This window comes from Notolepis coatsorum (genome assembly GCF_963971535.1).
Source record: "Notolepis coatsorum genome assembly, chromosome: 4".
Taxonomy (NCBI): Eukaryota; Metazoa; Chordata; class Actinopteri; order Aulopiformes; family Paralepididae; genus Notolepis; species Notolepis coatsorum.
The window spans coordinates 174,960,752-174,979,484 of NC_140168.1; the positions used below are offsets into that span (position 1 = coordinate 174,960,752).

At 44.0% G+C, this 18,733-nt stretch overlaps 1 protein-coding gene across 5 annotated transcripts in view; it reads right to left on the minus strand.

The window, feature by feature from the left end:
• Positions 1-18,733, minus strand: part of arhgef11 (Rho guanine nucleotide exchange factor (GEF) 11) — a 143,735-nt gene that overhangs the window by 105,983 nt on the left and 19,019 nt on the right. For all 5 annotated transcript variants that reach the window (XM_084313624.1, XM_084313626.1, XM_084313623.1 and 2 more), the window contains exons 7-16: positions 18,340-18,411; positions 16,797-16,904; positions 15,166-15,214; positions 15,025-15,065; positions 14,338-14,433; positions 6,414-6,482; positions 5,850-5,954; positions 5,197-5,295; positions 3,647-3,689; positions 918-1,014 (exon numbers count right to left, since the gene is read on the minus strand). In XM_084313624.1, coding sequence (XP_084169750.1) covers positions 918-1,014; positions 3,647-3,689; positions 5,197-5,295; positions 5,850-5,954; positions 6,414-6,482; positions 14,338-14,433; positions 15,025-15,065; positions 15,166-15,214; positions 16,797-16,904; positions 18,340-18,411 — 779 coding nt within the window. The remainder of the gene's footprint in view (positions 1-917; positions 1,015-3,646; positions 3,690-5,196; positions 5,296-5,849; positions 5,955-6,413; positions 6,483-14,337; positions 14,434-15,024; positions 15,066-15,165; positions 15,215-16,796; positions 16,905-18,339; positions 18,412-18,733) is intronic.

The following is an 18,733-nucleotide window of genomic DNA, read 5'->3' on the forward strand; positions in this document are numbered from 1 at the left end:
AACGACTAGCAGTAGCTATCTAACGTTAGCTAATAGCTGTAAACGTACAACGAATCAGCTGTTGATATTATGCGCCATCAGTAGACAACGTATCATGTATTAAACTAGAGTTAGTGGTTTAATGCTTCAGTCACAGTGACGTTGAAAGAGCAGCTGTCACGAACCTCTTTTATTTCTTTATGGAGATCCACTGCACTGCTCTGCACTGCTCTGTTTACAAACTGAAGACGGCTCTGTGACTCTGTGAGGGGGAGGGCTGGAGCAGCCGGAGGGGCAAGCGTGCTCTGAAGAGCGCGTCAACAACTTGCTGTAGAACACTCGCCAGCTGGTACCGATACTGCAGAAAGTATCGGTACTTCGGGAAATGAGTATCGAAGCCGTTTTAAATATTCAGTATCGATATGTATCGATACTTCGATATTTTTGACAACACTAATATCTACCACTCTGTTTGTAACCTGACACAGGTTTACACTAATAAAAGCTAATAAAAAGCAAAGGGCGAACTGTGGTGTCAGGCAATAACTATATATATAATTAATATACAATAAAGTGTATTAAAATATGCTATATGTGCAACACCGCGGCAGTAAAATACGATAAAAGTTATTATTACAAGATGGCTGTCATGTAGGTGTCGCTAGAGTTCTTTCTCTCTCGTCATCAGGTAGGTTGGTGACTGACGGCTCGTTGGCATAGCTACAAAAGGCTCGCACTGCGTTTTTTTTTTACCACAAGCGCTCCACCCCAGTACTACCAGCGCACTGCCAGCGTTTTTCAGCTGGAAATGTGAGATAGGTGGACGCATGCCCTTATCCAGTACCTGTCAGGCTATAGCTGCTCCTTGTTTCTATGTAAAGTCTAGCATCTCTGACCCTGTGGAGAAACAGCAGGAGCTCCCAGTTCGTATCCAGTACCTGTAGTCTTGTATTTGGTCCTGGATGTCCGGCAGCACCTGCTGCTGGATCTCTGATAGAGGCCCTCGGATGTCCTCCTGAGCGTGGAGACGACTCTCTGGAGGGACAGACAGGAGACATTACACAGGGTTCCCACAGACATTGCAAAATGAAATTCAAGGACTTTTAAAGGATAACTCCAACATTTTGGGAAATTAGCTTATTTAACATCTTCCCTGGAGTTAGACAAGAAGATACATACTTTTTTGTCTCTGTGCGTGCATTAGGCTTAGGGAACAGCCGCTCCGTTAGCATAGCTTAGCTTCATCACTGGAAGTGAGGCGGGACCGTACCCTGAAATTCCCTACAGGTTTGTTGATATTCTCATTCCTTCAAAGGATCTGAACCGATTGAAGTTTATGGATACCATGACTTAAAATCCTCTTACCTTGACGATTAAAAGCCTGGTATTGATATACTGCACGCTAACGGAGCTAACCAGCAACCGGACACTCAAGCAGATAACGAGAGCAATTACTTCCTTTCTGGGGGGTTTCAAAATAAAAGAGCGACGTCTATAGCAGCGGAAAACGTTTATTTTGTACATTATCTAACGTTAACACGAACCTAAACTAACATTACAACTAACCTAAAGTTAGTTTAGGTTCGTGTTAACGTTAGATAATGTACAAAATAAACGTTTTCCGCTGCTATAAACGTCGCACTTTTATTTTGAAAACCCCAGAAAGGAAGTCATTATATTTGCTTTACACATCCTGTTCTGCGTTAGCTCCGGTTAGCTCCGAGCGTCCACTAGTTAGTAGTATATTATCAATACCAGCCATTGGATTACTGTTTTCTAAATTGGGGAGGCTTTTAATCACACGCGAAGAAATGAGGAAAAGCAGTTGGAGCGAGTGAGACAGCGACTAGTCAAGATTTTTATAAAAAAACAAAAAATACTATTTCTTGATTCAGAACAATTTGATCATGAATGAACAAAACATTCAATGTGAATAGTTGATTTGAATTTCAAGGACTTTTTAAGCACCTTGTTAAAAGAAATGGGCTGTTTAAGGAATTCCAGGCAGAGACTTTTTTTTGGTAAAAAATCAAGCACTTTAAGCACTTCCAAGGACCTTGTGCGAACCCTGATTACAGCTAGGGATGTCCCGATCCAAGGTTTTTCTGTCCCCGATAATGATCAGACCAATTTCATACCGAGTCCCGATGTTACATCTGTATTTTCCTGGATAATACAGCTGCACGATGCACACTTCAAGTATATATATGGGCTACTGGGTGAGAAGTTGGAGGCGATGCAAGTAGAGGCCCCCCTGGTGTCCTGGGTTGTGGACTATCTGACGGGCAGACCACAGTATGTCCGCCTACGGAGCTGTGTGTCAGACAGACTGGTCAGCAACACCGGGGCCCCGCAGGGGACAGTCCTCTCTCCCTTCCTCTTCACTGTCTACATCAACGACTTCCACTATCGGTCAGAGTCCTGCCAACTTCAGAAGTTTTCTGATGACTCTGCGATAGTGGGATGTATAAAGGGCGGTGACGAGAGGGAATACCGGGAACTGGTGCGATAAAAACCACCTGCAGCTAAATGTGGCGAAGACCAAGGAACTGGTTGTGGAGCTGGGGAGGAGGAGGAGTGCACCTGTGACCCCCGTTTCCATCAGGGGAGTTGATGTGGACATGGTTGATACCTCGGTGTGCACATCGACAACAAACTGAACGGGTCAAAACATGCAGAGGCACTGTACAAGAAGGGCCAGAGCCGACTCTACTTCCTCAGAAGGCTGAGATCCTTCAATGTCTGTACAAGGATGTTGAGGATGTTCTATGAGTCGGTGGTGGCGGGCGCCTTCTTGTATGCTGTGACCTGCTGGGGCAGCGGACTGAGAGCAGGGGACACAACCAGGCTGGATAAGCTGGTCAGGAAGGCCAGCAGCGTGGTTGGGGTGGAGCTGGACTCTCTAGCGAGGGTGGCGGAGAGGAGGAGCCTTGCTAAGCTCCAGGCCATCAGGGAAAACCCCTCCCACCCACTATACACAGACTTGGCTGACAGGAGGAGCATGTTCAGTGCTAGGCTCACACTACCCAAATGCAGCACTGAACGGCACAGGAAGTCCTTCATTCCAACAGCCATCAGACTATACAATGCATCACTGTGCCTCACTGCATCACTGAGCACAGAGCGGCAGCTCAATAGTGGCAGGAGGCCGCGGCTAGCGGCCTCCAGGCTCCACAACAGGGGGCAGCGACGGCTGCCAGACATTGACCTAGGACTAATAGGAACCCAAGGAGGACAATAACACTACCTGATGCATACTGCACCTTATGTGACACTGTGAATACTGTGAATATATATTTCATTTAGTTAGATAGTTAATTATATTGACCAATTTGTTTACACTGCTGTGTTGTTTTTACTACCTGTACCCCCCCCCCCCCCCTTCCCTGATGCTCAGTATATTTTTACTGTATTTATTTACTGTATATTTATTTCATTTTTATTCTATTACTCTACTCTTACCCTAGGCAACTTGATTTGATTTGTGTTATTATTCTAATTCGTGACCTGTCCTGTCTAAATGTTTAAATGTTGAGCGATTTGCAGTGTCAAATTTCCCACGGGATAATCAAAGTATTTCTATTCTATTCTATTCTATTCTATATTAAAGTTATTAAAACCAATCGAATGTAAGTAAGAAAGGCTTAGTAATTAGATGGAGTCATACCGATATCTGTGAGGTAGTCTTCTCGCACTTTGATCTTCAATGGCTAGAGGGACACACACACCACACAAACACACACATTAATCATTCATACTTCAACATCAGAGTGACTTTACAGTCATTTAAGCTACAATCCAGAATTGATTTGATAATTTAAACAATGGTATGCTCTTGAAATCTTTTTTACTTGTAGATGGAATTATAAACTTCATTGAACTTTCTGAGGCTATATCATGTTAATGTTATGTAGCGTCATATAGATCATGTTAATACTGTTATGCAGTCTCATATAGATCATGTTAATAACATTATGTAGCCTCATATAGATCATGTTAACGTTATGTAGCCTCATATAGATCATGTTAATAACATTATGTAGCCTCATATAGATCATGTTAATAACATTATGTAGCCTCATATAGATCATGTTAATAATGTTATGTAGCCTCATATAGATCATGTTAATAATGTTATGTAGCCTCATATAGATCATGTTAATAACGTTATGTAGCCTCATATAGATCATGTTAATAACATTATGTAGCCTCATATAGATCATGTTAATAATGTTATGTAGCCTCATATAGATCATGTTAACGTTATGTAGCCTCATATAGATCATGTTAATAACGTTATGTAGCCTCATATTGATCATGTTAATAACGTTATGTAGCCTCATATAGATCATGTTAATAATGTTATGTAGCCTCAATATATCATGTTAATAATGTTATGTAGCCTCATATAGATCATGTTAATAACGTTATGTAGCCTCATATAGATCATGTTTTTTTTTTTGGTCCACTTTTTCTCCCATTTTTCTATATTTTCTCCCATCCCGATTTCGTATCATCCAATTCAACCCTCCCCTGTCACGAACGCTGTTTCCTGCCTCCCACAAGCCGGCTGCAATGTGGACTAAGTCATACATAGCACAAGTCCCCTCCGGTACTTGAGGTAACAGCAGTCGCATCTTTTCACCTGCGCAGCTCGATCTCTCAGTGGCGAGGAGTAGCGCGTGGGAGGCTCACGCTGCCCCCGACACTTCCTGATTCTACTGCGCAGGCGCACCAACCGACCTGTAGGAGTCGCTGTCCACAACGCCCAATCCCCACCCATCAGTTTTCCACCCCCTAATACGGCCAATGTGTATTAGTACGGACGACCAGCTAAACTGAAAGCAATGTGGAGCGCTGGGATCGAACAGGCGATCCCAGCGTCTCCGCATTCATGGCGAGCGCCTTGCCCACTACGCCACGTAGCCACCTCATATAGATCATGTTAATGTTATGTAGCCTCATATAGATCATGTTAATAACATTATGTAGCCTCATATAGATCATGTTAATAATGTTATTTAGCCTCATATAGATCATGTTAATAATGTTATGTAGCCTCATATAGATCATGTTAATAATGTTATGTAGTCTCAGTGTATAAATCATGTTAATAATGTTATGTAGCCTCATATAGATAATGTTAATAAAGTTATGTAGCCTCATATAGATCATGTTAACGTTATGTAGCCTCATATAGATCAAGTCCATACGTACAGCATCTGGGTCCAGGAAGTGGGAGCAGATCTGCGGGGCGAGGGAGCGAGCGTCTTTACTGCTGGATCCCAGGTATGCCTCCACTGACAGGTAGAACAGCTGTCACGGAAACATGGAAACCAAACACGCTCCACTGTTACATGATGTTACAACAAGACGTATCTGAACTTCCTCTGCTACCAATATGGCGCAAACACTGCCTCATTATCGCCACGGTTGCCGTTTAATGTTAATCACCGGTTATTTGGTCACAATCACCTGCCGTTTGCCTATGTCTGTGATGATGATGTAATGGAATGTTAGGGATTGTGCTATAAACATGGCATCCATGTGATGTACGTGACGGGGCGACGGTGGCGGTAGAGCGCTTGTCTGGCAATCAGAAGGTTCCCAGTTCATTTCCGGCTCTGCGTCCAAGTGTGCTTGAGCAAGACACTTAACGCCTAATTTCTCCCGATGAGCAGGTTGGCACCTTGCATGGTCGCCTCTGCCGTCGGTGTGTGAATGAACTGGTGAAACGTGAGGCATAACGTGTAAAGTCCAGTATGTACAGTATGTGAAGTGTCTAAACATAACACTACTTTTTATTTTTCATAATTCTAAACGATACTGACCAGAGGGTTAGGGTCCAGTAACTGGGTAAAGGTACTGACCAGAGGGTTAGGGTCCAGTAACTGGGTAAAGACATATCTCATGAAGACAGTCATGTGAGCCGGCCGGGACTTCAACAACTCTATGTCCTGGAATGGGCCGTCCATCTGAGAGAGCAAGAGCGAGGATGGTAGAGAGAGAGCGAGAGCGAGAGGATGGTACACAGAGAGAGGTGGAAAGAGGGGGATAACAGAAAACAGAAACACAATAAAAAACTAGAATTCCAACCGAGAATTCCAACAGCAAACATCCACTTACAAAACCATGACCTCCAGGCGTGAATACTTGGGTGAATACCTGGCAGACAGAGGAGACTCGTTATAATACTGTGTAGTCAAGCCTGCTCCCCACCTGGTAGAGCTTGAGATAAGTCAATTTCGTTCTTCTTTGACCGATTTTGAAAACATAAACGCATGACAACACACATTGACAAAATTACGCTCAATATCTGTCGAGCGCTTACTTTGATCGGTTATGTTATGTGGCTACATTGATCTGCTGTGTCTGTCCGTTCGAATGAGAACAGACACATGACTGATCCAAGTTATAACTCAAGTCTTTCTCACCTCATTGAATGAATAGCCATCGTCTTCCTCCTCCTCTTCCTCAGGGCCAATGATCTGGGCCTTCCCACCCTTCAAACACATACATGACAGACGTCAGGAACTCTGCTTGGCTGAGGTATCATGTAAATTAACCTCTTAAGCCCGAGCCATATTTTCAGAATATTCGCCTAAAAATACATACTTAAGTAAATGGAAGATTGCTCCACTTCTACAAGGTCCATTTGTATGTTCTTGGCATCTAGGGATATATATGGATCTCAGGGAATGTATTCCCAGTGTCTGTTACTAGGCTTGAGTAAATTGTAATGAACCAAAGGAGAATATATATATTCTTTTTTTTACTGAATAACACCATGCTAACATTGACCAGACGTGATGTTCAGCACATTCTTGAGATCAAGTGTAAAAAAAAAAAAGAAAAAAAAAATCAAAGCAAATTAACCCATTCAGTGCCAACCGCGAGTATAGTCGGGGTAACTCGCCATCGCTTCCGTGCCAATCACGAGTATAGTCGGGTTTTAATCGTTATTTCTTTTATTAGCGATATCCATTCATTTTCATCCATCCAACCTGATGTTATCATTGGGAATGGGTCTGAGCTCGCAAACGGGCAAATACCGCCGCCTATCGTCTCCCAGATGGTATTGCACATCATTGGATTGGATTGGCTGGGTATGTGCATCAGAAAAAAATACTCCGATCCGGGTTTCCCTTCTCGGGCATGCAGCTGGATACTATTGCAGCTTGGTCGAGTCAGGGGGGCAGCTTGGATTATGTGTTTTGGACTATAACGTTGGATCAATGGACGCGATCGATATTTGGAATGGCGATCAGGAATTGGATTAATCTTTTTGCATGACATCAGATGTCAGTTCTGATGGCCTGGGGGAAGAAGCTGAGCCTGAGTCTCTCAATGAACAGTTATACCAACTGGGTATGTCTAGATGGCGTCGCGACTGGTCACTGAGGCTTTGTGGTCTGACACTCGGTACACGTCTGTACTGTTTGTGAATGTCTTTTTGTTCTTACTAACATCATGTGGGGCTAAAAATAGCTACAGTAGACATGACCTACTAGAAATCGGATTACCCAAGGAAAACGCTGTTACAGCAGAGTTTATCCGCGGCAATAACATTCCGGTTGAAATCGCTAGGAGCCCTGGCGCACCGTGGTTTGTTATCCCCATTACCAAGCATCGCCGCCGGGCGTAAGGAACGTAAACAAAGACGGGGCTGCAGAGCCGGGCTGCTAGAGAAACTGAGAAGACGCCCAGATAAACCTCCGCTGCAGAGTATTTTCCTAACAAATGCCAGATCTCTCGCTAACAAGATGGACAAACTGAGACTACAGGTTGCAACTAACAACACTGTGAAGTAGGGCTGGGCGATATGGCCTAAATATGATATCACAGGGCTGTACGCTAAGCTTTTTCACTAGGGGCACACTTGCCCCTAAATGAGAAATTTAGGGGCAAAAAATATTTTTTAGGGGCACATTTTTAAATAACAATTTTACCATTATTTATATCGATTGTTTTTTATTTAAAAAAAAAAAAAAAAATTATTTTATATAATTTTTTTTTAATAAAATATATATATTATATAATCATACTTGTAGTTGTATTATCTGCGAGACATCGCCACCACGCAACAAGTCTAAATGCTCGCTATATGCAACCAGCTCCACTGTCTGTGTGTACTGAGTAGCCTCCAGCTACGGCCAGGATTCTCCGGAGCTGCAGCTGGGCCCTATACTGTAGCCTCCAGCTACGGCCAGGATTCTCCGGAGCTGCAGCTGGGCCCTATACTGTAGCCTCCAGCTACGGCCAGGATTCTCCGGAGCTGCAGCTGGGCCCTATACTGTAGCCTCCAGCTACGGCCAGGATTCTCCGGCGCTGCAGCTGGACCCTATTGACTATATTCAGCGTGCCCTCAGCTCGAATACGCATCAACTCAGTGTTATAAGACATTGATATCAGGACGGAGCTATCTGAACTATTTAGTTTAATGGGACGTTTCGTTTTGAACAGTAAGCTAACGCAAGCTATCATGCACTACTAGACTTACTGGAGCATTTGTTGATAGCTATCAATAGCTAGCCGGCTGGCAGGCTCACCGAGGTCCCAGTGTTTACAACAGCCACGGGTGCGAGAGCGCTGGAGGAGGAGCAGACGCCGCAGCTCGCTGATCATACCTGCTGAGTGCTCACTGCTCAGCTCGCGTGAGTGACGTCATCGCGTCATCATTCATCACGCGCCTTGGATCATTTAGGAGTGAAATGCGAATCCAAGGCTTGAAAGCACTACTCGCAAGCCCGCCCCCAGATAATATTTACCAATCGCAACGGCCAATTAAAGGGGCAATTCGCGACGATATCATCGCACTGTACAGCCCTGTATCACGATATTTTCTGACCTTTCGGCGATACATATCACAATGTTTTTCTTTTTTTCCCCAAACAATTCATTATGAGGCTTACCAAGACAGTATTTGAGTGTGCAAGCTAACATTAAAGACCAAATAAAATACCCATGCATTTAGCATTTTTATATTATATATTAGATTTAGATTATTGGATTATTAGATTATATATTGCATATATTTATCAATGAGATATTATATGATTTAGATATGAAATATGATGAATTGAAAATGGGAGACCCTGATGTAAACAAGACGAAAGTCTTTCTCTGGTCTGCATCCCCTTAACAATTGTATGTATTGAGCTGTACTGTACCCATTCTGCAATATGTTAATAAAGTTTTAAATCAATCAATCAATCAATCAATAAATAGCATTTTTATGAAACTACTGTATATTTGTATGTCTCTAAATGTTTTGATGAATTGAAAATGGAGGACCCTTGTGTAAAAAGCTGAAAGTCTTTTTCTGGTCTTCATCCTTCAGTCCACTGTTGTTGTATTGAGCTGTACTGTATTGTACCCATTCTGCAATCTGTTAATAAAGTTTTCATTCATTCATTCATTCATTCATTCAGACGGCAAACAGAATAATTTTGATTGACAGTCGAGTCTGCCAATTACGTCACACCGCTTGCACCCGCCCTGCTGTTCTTAGCACCAATCGGCAAGCGGCAGCGCATATTCGTTTTTTACTTCCAGAATGTCCTCCATTGATTTTGACGAGTGCTCACAACACAGCTACTAACGTTAGCTCCCCGCGGCCGACGAGTAGATTACCAGCGCTCCGCAGGATGACTAAACGAGGCATAATGATTTTACTGCAACAAATGTTATAATAAAAGCCTTTCCATACATCTGTCTGAGTGAAAACTTTATTAACAGACTGCAGAATGGGCACAACTCAGCACGGGCTGAGATATGAACGAGTAATGCTTGCTATCTATCTAGGTCGTCCTCGGACGTTGCTATGTTCGGGTAAATACGCTGATGTTATTGAACGTGTAACTATATAATGTTAGTGCCACAAAACGAATGCCTTTGTTAATCATAAGTAGTAACTTTGATGCAGTAGTGTGTGTGTGGGGGCGGCGTTGTTCAAAAGTTTGAACGTGTGGACCAGATTGACGCGACACAATCCTCTTGTGCAAAACATCACGATATCCACGATACGTTTAAAAAGTGTATCGTTAATGAACTGTACCCGATATTTATATATCGTCATATCGCCCAGCCCTACTGTGAAGGATAGCTGCGTGCTAATTACCACAGAAACCTGGCTCCATTCATCCATCCCAGACTTAGCCATCGAGCTAGAAGGGCGCACGCATCACAGACAAGACCGAACGAAGGAGAGCACAGGGAAATCGCGCGGCGGTGGCCTTTTAATCTACACGAAAGACTCCTGGGGGACGAACACAAACATTGTGAGTAGCCACTGTTCACCCGACATAGAATATTTGACTGTCAAATGCCGACCCATTTACCTTCCAAGGGAATTTAACGCCGTTCTGATAACTGCAGTGTACATTCCACCGGATGCTAATGCTAGCGCGGCGCTAGGTCAGCTACATAGCACAATTAGCAACCAACAAAACACGTACCCTGAGGCTGTTCACATCATTGCGGGGGACTTTAAATCACGCTGACCTGAAGAGAGTACTTCCCAAATTGTATCAGCATGTAAAATGTGCCACAAGAGGAGATAACACACTAGACAAGGCAGGGTTTCCGTTGTCCGGTAATTACCGGTTTTTGACCGGCAAAATCTGTTGAAGTCCGACATATTTAAATCTCTCCGGTCATAATGTCCAGTGAAAATAATTCCCTCTAAGCACAATTTGAATTGTATTAAAATAGTTACATTTGTTTCATTGTTGCTTCACCAAGCAGGTCTAATAATGACAACGATGTGTGTTCTATTATGATATGTGTGTAGTGTTCTGATAACGACTATTGGTGAAGCGATGTCGAGATTAATTTGGTTTGGCAGCGGGAGCTAGATTTGCGAGAAGCATGCAACTGCAGAGCCGCAGAGCTGACAGTTGTGCGCGCACAGTGCAATACTCCAATTCAGCCATTGGCAATTCAGCTGTTGGGTGGGTGGCGCTGCTGAGCGGTCCCCAGACCGGAACTGAGAGCGCCGCTGGCTCTGCAGCTCTGCAGTTGCATACTATTGGTATGTGCTTCGTTGGGACTGGGAGGCGGAGATATAATAGTCATCACACAACGCTTATATTTCACGATAATGTTGCCGTCTCTCTGCCAAATTTCTCAGTTATTCGCTTGATATAATTAATACAAATGTCCAATATAACGGAATTCGTTAGCTCATAAAAATGTGATTATAACACACTGCTGTTTATTAATGTCAGGCCGACTGCCCACAGACACCTATTTGATTTAAAGTCAGCAGCAGCAAGGAGTCTCGGGACTTATTTTATATTTTGGAATATAATGACTGTATATGCAAAAGTAGCCTAGTTTTAAGTTAAAATATTATAAATCTACATGCCTTGAGGATGTCATTCTTTATATAGCCTGCCTATCAATTGTTTTTAAGCTCAATAAACTCTGACCGGAATTTCTCCCATTTGACCGGCAGATTGAAATCTTGCAGGACACGGAGACCGGCACGAATATTTTCTAACGGAAACCCTGAGACAAGGTCTACTCTAATATTAAGCTGGGCTACAGAGCCAAAGCACTAGCCCATCTAGGTCAGTCAGACCATGTATCCCTGCTTTTAATCCCATCCTACACCCCCATTAGAAAGAGTGCCCCGGCCATACCAAAGACAGTTAAAACCTGGCCGGTAAGCGCCACCCCACAGCTGCAGGACTGTTTTGAGAACACCATCTGGGAGGTCTTTGAACATGAAGACCTGGAACTGTACACCTCATCAGTGCTGGGATACATCAAGCACTGCATAGACTCTGTCACCGTGGACAAACGTATCCGGGTCTATCCCAATACGAAGCCGTGGATGACGGGAGAGGTGCAGCGTCTGCTCAGAGAGAGGGACACCGCCTTCAGGTCTGGTGATAAGGAGCTATACAGCACTGCCAGAGCCAACCTGAAGCGAGGTATCAAGAGGTCCAAGGCCGACTACAAGGGGAAGATTGAGGACTGCTTCCAGAGCAACAACACCAGACAGGTATGGCAGGGGGTCCAACAGATGACCAACTACAAACCCAGCCACTCCTCAGCCAACGAGGGTGACCCTCAGCTGGCAGAGGAGCTGAACTCCTTCTTTGCACGATTCAAAGCGAGGCCGACGAAAACATCCACACTGCACATCAACGCCACCCCCGAGGCGGTGCCGACAGAAGCAGCCTCACCACACTCACCAGCCCTCAGCAGCATCATCCTCACGGAGCACGAGGTGAGACTTACACTGAAGGGAGTGAACCCTAGGAAAGCGGCGGGGCCGGACGGTGTCGTGGGACGGGTGCTGAAAGACTGCGCTGACCAGCTGACGGGGGTCTTCACTAAGATCTTCAACCAGTCCCTGTCCCAAGCCATCGTCCCACCCTGCCTGAAAACCTCCATAATCATCCCGGTCCCAAAGAAGAACTCCATCAGTTGCCTGAACGACTACCGTCCAGTCGCACTCACCTCCCTACCCATGAAGGTCTTTGAAAAGACACTCAAGCCCCACATCATCTCTAGCTCTAGCCTCCCACCCGGTCTAGATCCCCACCAACTATACAACTCCCGCTGTCTTAAGAAGGCAGTCAAAATACTGACAGACCCACACCACCCGGGCAACAGACTGAAGTTTAGTTTTTATCCCAGGGCCATATGTGCACTAAACTCAGCTAAAATTTTAAACAACAATCTCCCCTGCACCCCACCCCCCCCCCACGCACACAACACACAACACTAAGGGATAGTGCAATTATATTTTACACCCCCCTGTTTATGTTATGTCTATTTATGCCTTACTCTTGTTTTTATATTTAATACTCTGTTTAGGACTGTGTTTTTATGATCTAGGACTGTGTGACGGCTAGCACCTAGGGCTGCATTTTAAATTTCGTTGTAACACTAACAATGACAATAAAGATCATTCTATTCTATTCTATTCTATTCATTCTATCACCGCCATCGGAGCGTGTGTGTGTGTGTGTGAGGTTCGCGCCGACCAAAGTACGGAGAAGCGATTTTTCAGACCCCGCTTCTCTTCGTGCATAAGGACACATATACTATCGATAATCTAGCGTTTATTTGAAAACTATTCATAAATCAAGCGACAAATGGCACGCTTTCTAAGGAAATACATTTAAGCTTGATTTGCTCGAGTTTATTGAGATGAGACAGAACGCCCTAGAAATATATTGATATTCATCACGGTATAAAATGGAAATGTATGTATGAAAAAAGTATCCGTTTCGTGCATGTTGACTGGAAGCAACTCATTGACAATCACTGTGTTATTTAGATCTATTGCTATTATATTTGATATGTTTTATGCACTCGCAAATAAGTCCTATTCTCCATTCGATAAAGCGTTGGCACGGAAAGGGCCATCATCAGAGGGCGCTGTTGGCCCGGAATGAGTTAATAAAGGGCAGATGATTTACAGGGGTTTTTGTAGATAGTACAGAATTTTGCCATGCGGACACATGCTATTTTAAATATGAATATAGAATATAAGGCCTATAAATTACCTTATTATGGCCAAGTTACACATCTATGGATCGGGCCAAATCTCCTTTTTCCAATGGCAGAGTTCAATCTGGATTTAGTACCACCGTAATTTTGTACAGAACAGATCGAGGCCACCAGACAACCATTCAAGACCGCGTCAAGCTTAAATTTGAAAACCTTTGAAAAGGAACTTTCATTGATGAAGAGAAGTAAGTGTGAGGTGTGTGTATTTATCTCAACAAATCAGATCAGGTGTGTGTGGTGTAGGGCTGTCCCCGACTAAGGATTAGGATGGTCGACTATGATTGGCCAAAATTTGACGTTAGTCGACTATTGGTCAAAAAAATATATATACCGGTATATATAAAAAAAGTATAATATTTTAAAAAATATATTAATTTTCTTTTTTATTCCATTTGGGCTGTGGGGGTGCTTAATGTCTGAAGGAGTCGACTGAAGGCTTCTTGTCCTCTGCAAAAGCATGCAATTGGTCCACTGATGGATACATCTTGATATTTGTCTAGTCTAGTGTGTTCATTAGATGGTGAAATCCTCTTTCAGTGCCTCTGTGCCTGTTTTCGTAAGCAGTTAGCCTCTGGTATGCGTGCCATTAGCGTTAGCCACGCTTCTAGGCCTCTTTTCTTTTAGAAAGAATGATAAAAAAATATAGAATAATTATAATTATAATTATTATATTCGACTAAGAGGTTGGCCAGTCGACTACGGCTCCTTTCGACCGATTAGTCGACTAATAGGGGTCAGCCCTAGTGTGGTGATGTCACCGATTCAGACCAGGTGTGCGTGTGTGTGTGCGTGTGTGTGTGTGTGCGTGCGTGTGTGTGGTGATCTCACCGAGTCAGACCAGGGTGTCCGCGTGTCCGAGCCCTGGCGTCTGTGTTGGGGGGTCCTGAAGGAGGAGGAGGGGGAGGAGTGGGGACTCTCACAGGCCTGGAGGAGGAGGAGGAGGGAACAGGATGAGTGGGACCACCGCACACACACACGCAGCCTTGCTAGTCTATGAAAAGCAGCATAAACAGAGAGACTAAGGCTCAGCTTCTTCCCCCAGGCCATCAGAACACTGAACACTGATCTCTCCACATACAAGCACACATGAACACACACATACACACACACAACACACATTCTGCACTCGCACACACACAAACGCACCACAGGTCACTTTAGCACATAAGAAAAGGACACTTTAAGGAAAGAACTTGTTGTGGTTCTTGTATACCGGTAGTATAGTTAGTAATAGCAAGTATAGCATAGGGACATTATAGAGTAAAACTGTATATTGTATAGTATTGCACATAGGACCCAGTGCCTTTAATTCATAGATAACATTGTATTGCATTCATCTCAGGACTTTTAACATGTCTATTTTATGTCTATTTTATTATCTTCTACTTATTTAATTTACTATTGTATTCTTGCACAATCGAAGCGGGTATGGCCAGCCGCATTTCACTGTATACCCTGGTATGTATGTGATAAATAAACCTCTTGAATCTTGAAAAGATGAGCGTTGGATTGTACCTCAAAGTCTCCCTCGATGGAGGAGTCCACCGACAGACGACCTGTGAACGCACACGGCCGCTTTTAACACAAGAGTGTGAAACATTTGAACAAAGACGACGCACGTCTGGAGTATTATGAGAAATGTGGGCAAATACAAACCTCCTCCTGCTATGAGATAGTTGGTGACAGATTCGGATCGGGTTCCCTCCTGGAGAAAGACAGAAAAGAAACATGTTGGGCGGCTGGGTAGCGCAGCGGACTAAGCGCCTGCCTACCACCGCAGAGACACTGGTATCGAATCCAGCTGTCAGCGGTACCTCCGGCTTGGTCGGTCATCCATACTAACACGATTGGCAGTGTTAGTGGGTGGGAAGCCGGTGGGGTGTGTATCCTGGTCGTTGTAAACAGCGACTCCTACAGGTCGGTCGGGGCGCCTGCTCAGCGAGGAAGGGAACTGGGGGAAGTAGTGTGAGCCTCCCCCGCGTTACGCTCCCCCAGTGAGAGTCCTCGCTGTCAGGTGAAAAGAAGCGGCTGGCTGACTCCCTCCCTAGACCGGCAAGTGGGGGGCAAATGCACACAACGACCAGGAAGGGAGGGAAGGGAATTGGCATAACGACTAAATTGGGATGGGAGGAAAATACAGAAAAAAGGGGGAGAAAATGTAGATAAAAAAAAAAGAGAAAAGAAACATGTTTTTTTTGTGTGGAAAATGTCAAATATCAATCAAATTGAATTTTGATGAAGTGGTTGGCATCATCATATCCTTTCCATCTCCTGGTTGATTTGATGCCAGTATTTCCACTATACAGTCAAGAACTGAGCCCAGGAAAGATGGTAAGGTCAGCGGGCTGATGTTCAAAATTCGATATTAGCCGATACTGATATTTTTTAAAACAGACAATATCAGCCCAATATATCAGTGGAACCCTAGTGACGGGACCCGAGCAGTGATCGTAGTGACGGGACCCGAGCAGTGATCCTCCTGACCTGAGCAGTGATCCTCCTGACCTGAGCAGTGATCCTCCTGACCCGAGCAGTGATCGTAGTGACGGGACCCGAGCAGTGATCGTAGTGACGGGACCAGAGCAGTGATCCTCCTGACCTGAGCAGTGATCCTCCTGACCTGAGCAGTGATCGTAGTGACGGGACCCGAGCAGTGATCCTAGTGACGGGACCCGAGCAGTGATCGTAGTGACGGGACCAGAGCAGTGATCCTCCTGACCTGAGCAGTGATCCTCCTGACCCGAGCAGTGATCGTAGTGACGGGACCCGAGCAGTGACCCTCCTGACCCGAGCAGTGATCGTAGTGACGGGACCAGAGCAGTGATCCTCCTGACCTGAGCAGTGATCCTCCTGATCCGAGCAGTGATCGTAGTGACGGGACCCGAGCAGTGATCGTAGTGACGGGACCCGAGCAGTGATCCTAGTGACGGGACCAGAGCAGTGATCCTCCTGACCCGAGCAGTGATCGTAGTGACGGGACCAGAGCAGTGATCCTCCTGACCTGAGCAGTGATCCTCCTGACCCGAGCAGTGATCCTAGTGACGGGACCTGAGCAGTGATTCTAGATTGGTTCGTCGTGGTTATGTGCTATGAACTTTACTACTAGCTCAACACTGACGCAGCACCCAGGTTTCAGCACTGTTTGATGAACATTATTACTCAGCTGTAAGAGTTGTACCCTTCCTGATGACTTGTCGTACAGAACTTTTAAGTCGCTTTGGATAAAAGCGTTCAGCTAAATGACTAAATGTAAATGAACAAAAAACAACAAAAAAACGTGGTCTTACCAGATCTTGTTGAATCTTGACCCGAACTTGATGAATCCGCCTCTTGGCACTTTCAATTCTCTCATCCAATGAGGGAGAGGGGTTCCGAGACTGCTCGTCCATCAAGTCCTGTGGATTAGTCAGTGTTGTGTCATCAACAGCCATTATGGGTCAAAGAATAAACAAATACTAGGGCTTCCCCCTCATAATTCATAATTTTAATTATGTGCAATTTCTTTTTTTTGCCACTAGATGCCACACTACTGGGTGCTTAGTTACATAGGATCACATAGGGATGTAACCAAGTTCAGATCAAACTGTCATACTAGGTGTTTCAGATCAATACATTTTGTATTTCCCGCTTAAAATGTTGTCCGAAACACATTTTAAAACGGGAGCAGAGAACCAGGAAACGCCAAACTAGCAGGGTGTTCATCAGGTGCATTCCATGTGGGAAAATGGGAAGTAGGGAGGGGGTACATGCACTCACTGCGCACATAACGCGCACATGCGGCCGGTCTCACCAGACCATGAGGCTAGAGCAGAGAGTGTTGAGGCACCAGTGATCTCAATGTGCTCCGTATCTAGGATCTGATTAAATACGCTTCGGTTTGGTCTTAGTCCACCAAGGCTTGTTTAGTCGATTAATCGGTCGGTTTGGTCTTAGACGACCAAGGCTTGTTTAGTTGATTAATCGGTCAGTTTGGTCTTAGTCAACCAAGGCTTGTTTAGTCGATTAATCGGTCGGTTTGGTCTTAGTCGACCAAGGCTCGTTTAATCAATGCATTAGTCGTGAAAACAAAACATAGTATCCCGTTTGATGGTGAATATTTTCTGCTGTGGATTGTAGGGCTGCTCGATTATGACATTTGAATCATGATTATTTAGATTGATATTGGAATCATATTGGTTAACCGTCTGTAGTGTGGTAGTGAAAGGATAACCTTCTGTAGTGTGGTAGTGAAAGGGTTAATAGGGGTGTGTGGGGATGAGCTGTGGCGCTGTGTGAACTTGCATCTTTCCGTTTGGGTCCTTCTGATATAAAAGACGAATAAGACAAAAGACTAGACTACTCTGTGTGTGTGTGTGTGTGTGTTAAGGCTGTCCCCGAAGCCTGTTTTTGGGATTCGAACTTCGTCAGGGTTTTACGAACGAACGTTAGAACCTTCGTTTTTAATGAAAAAAAAATTGAAAAAAAAATATATTTAAAGTAATTTTTTTTTTTTACCCTCAAACTAAATCCTCAATTTGAATAAAGTGATTAATCTGATTAAATGAGTCTCTTTTATTAAATCAACTTTTTTAATGAATATAACGTTTTTTTAAATACTATAATATTAGTGTAGCCTCATCTTTATCTGCAACTGTGAAGAAAAACCACATTGGTTCAAACAGAATGAATAGACACATAAAAGAAACATAAAAAATAAAGAATTAATAAAAAATAAAGAAATAAAATTTTTATTTAGAATTCGAATGTTAACATAACGAACGAACGTTCGAACGTTCGGGCTCAGCCTTAGTGTGTGTGTGTGTGTGTGTGTGTGTGTGTGTGTGTGTGTACCCGGAGCTCTGCCTCTCCCTGCTGCAGCATCTTCCTGAGGATTTGATTGGCCTGTTTCTGTACCTCTGGGTCCTGTGGAAGAGGATTTACAAAATATGTTAAAGTACTTTTCATAATGGACAATAAAGCATAAGGAATGGTCCCCATTTGGGGGGGGGGGGGGAGACAGAGAGACAGAGAGACAGAGAGAGAGAGAGAGAGACTCAATGTAAGACTGGTGTATTAAATATCATCACCGCTATCGCTACTTTAACGTTGTCATTAGCCTTACAACAGAACCACCATCTATATACCGTATATGGTGGATATATATTTATTTTTGCTGGGATATATATCGACATCTGTCTGTACATAATCCTCTTACATATCTGTAGATACTATATCTATATCTGTG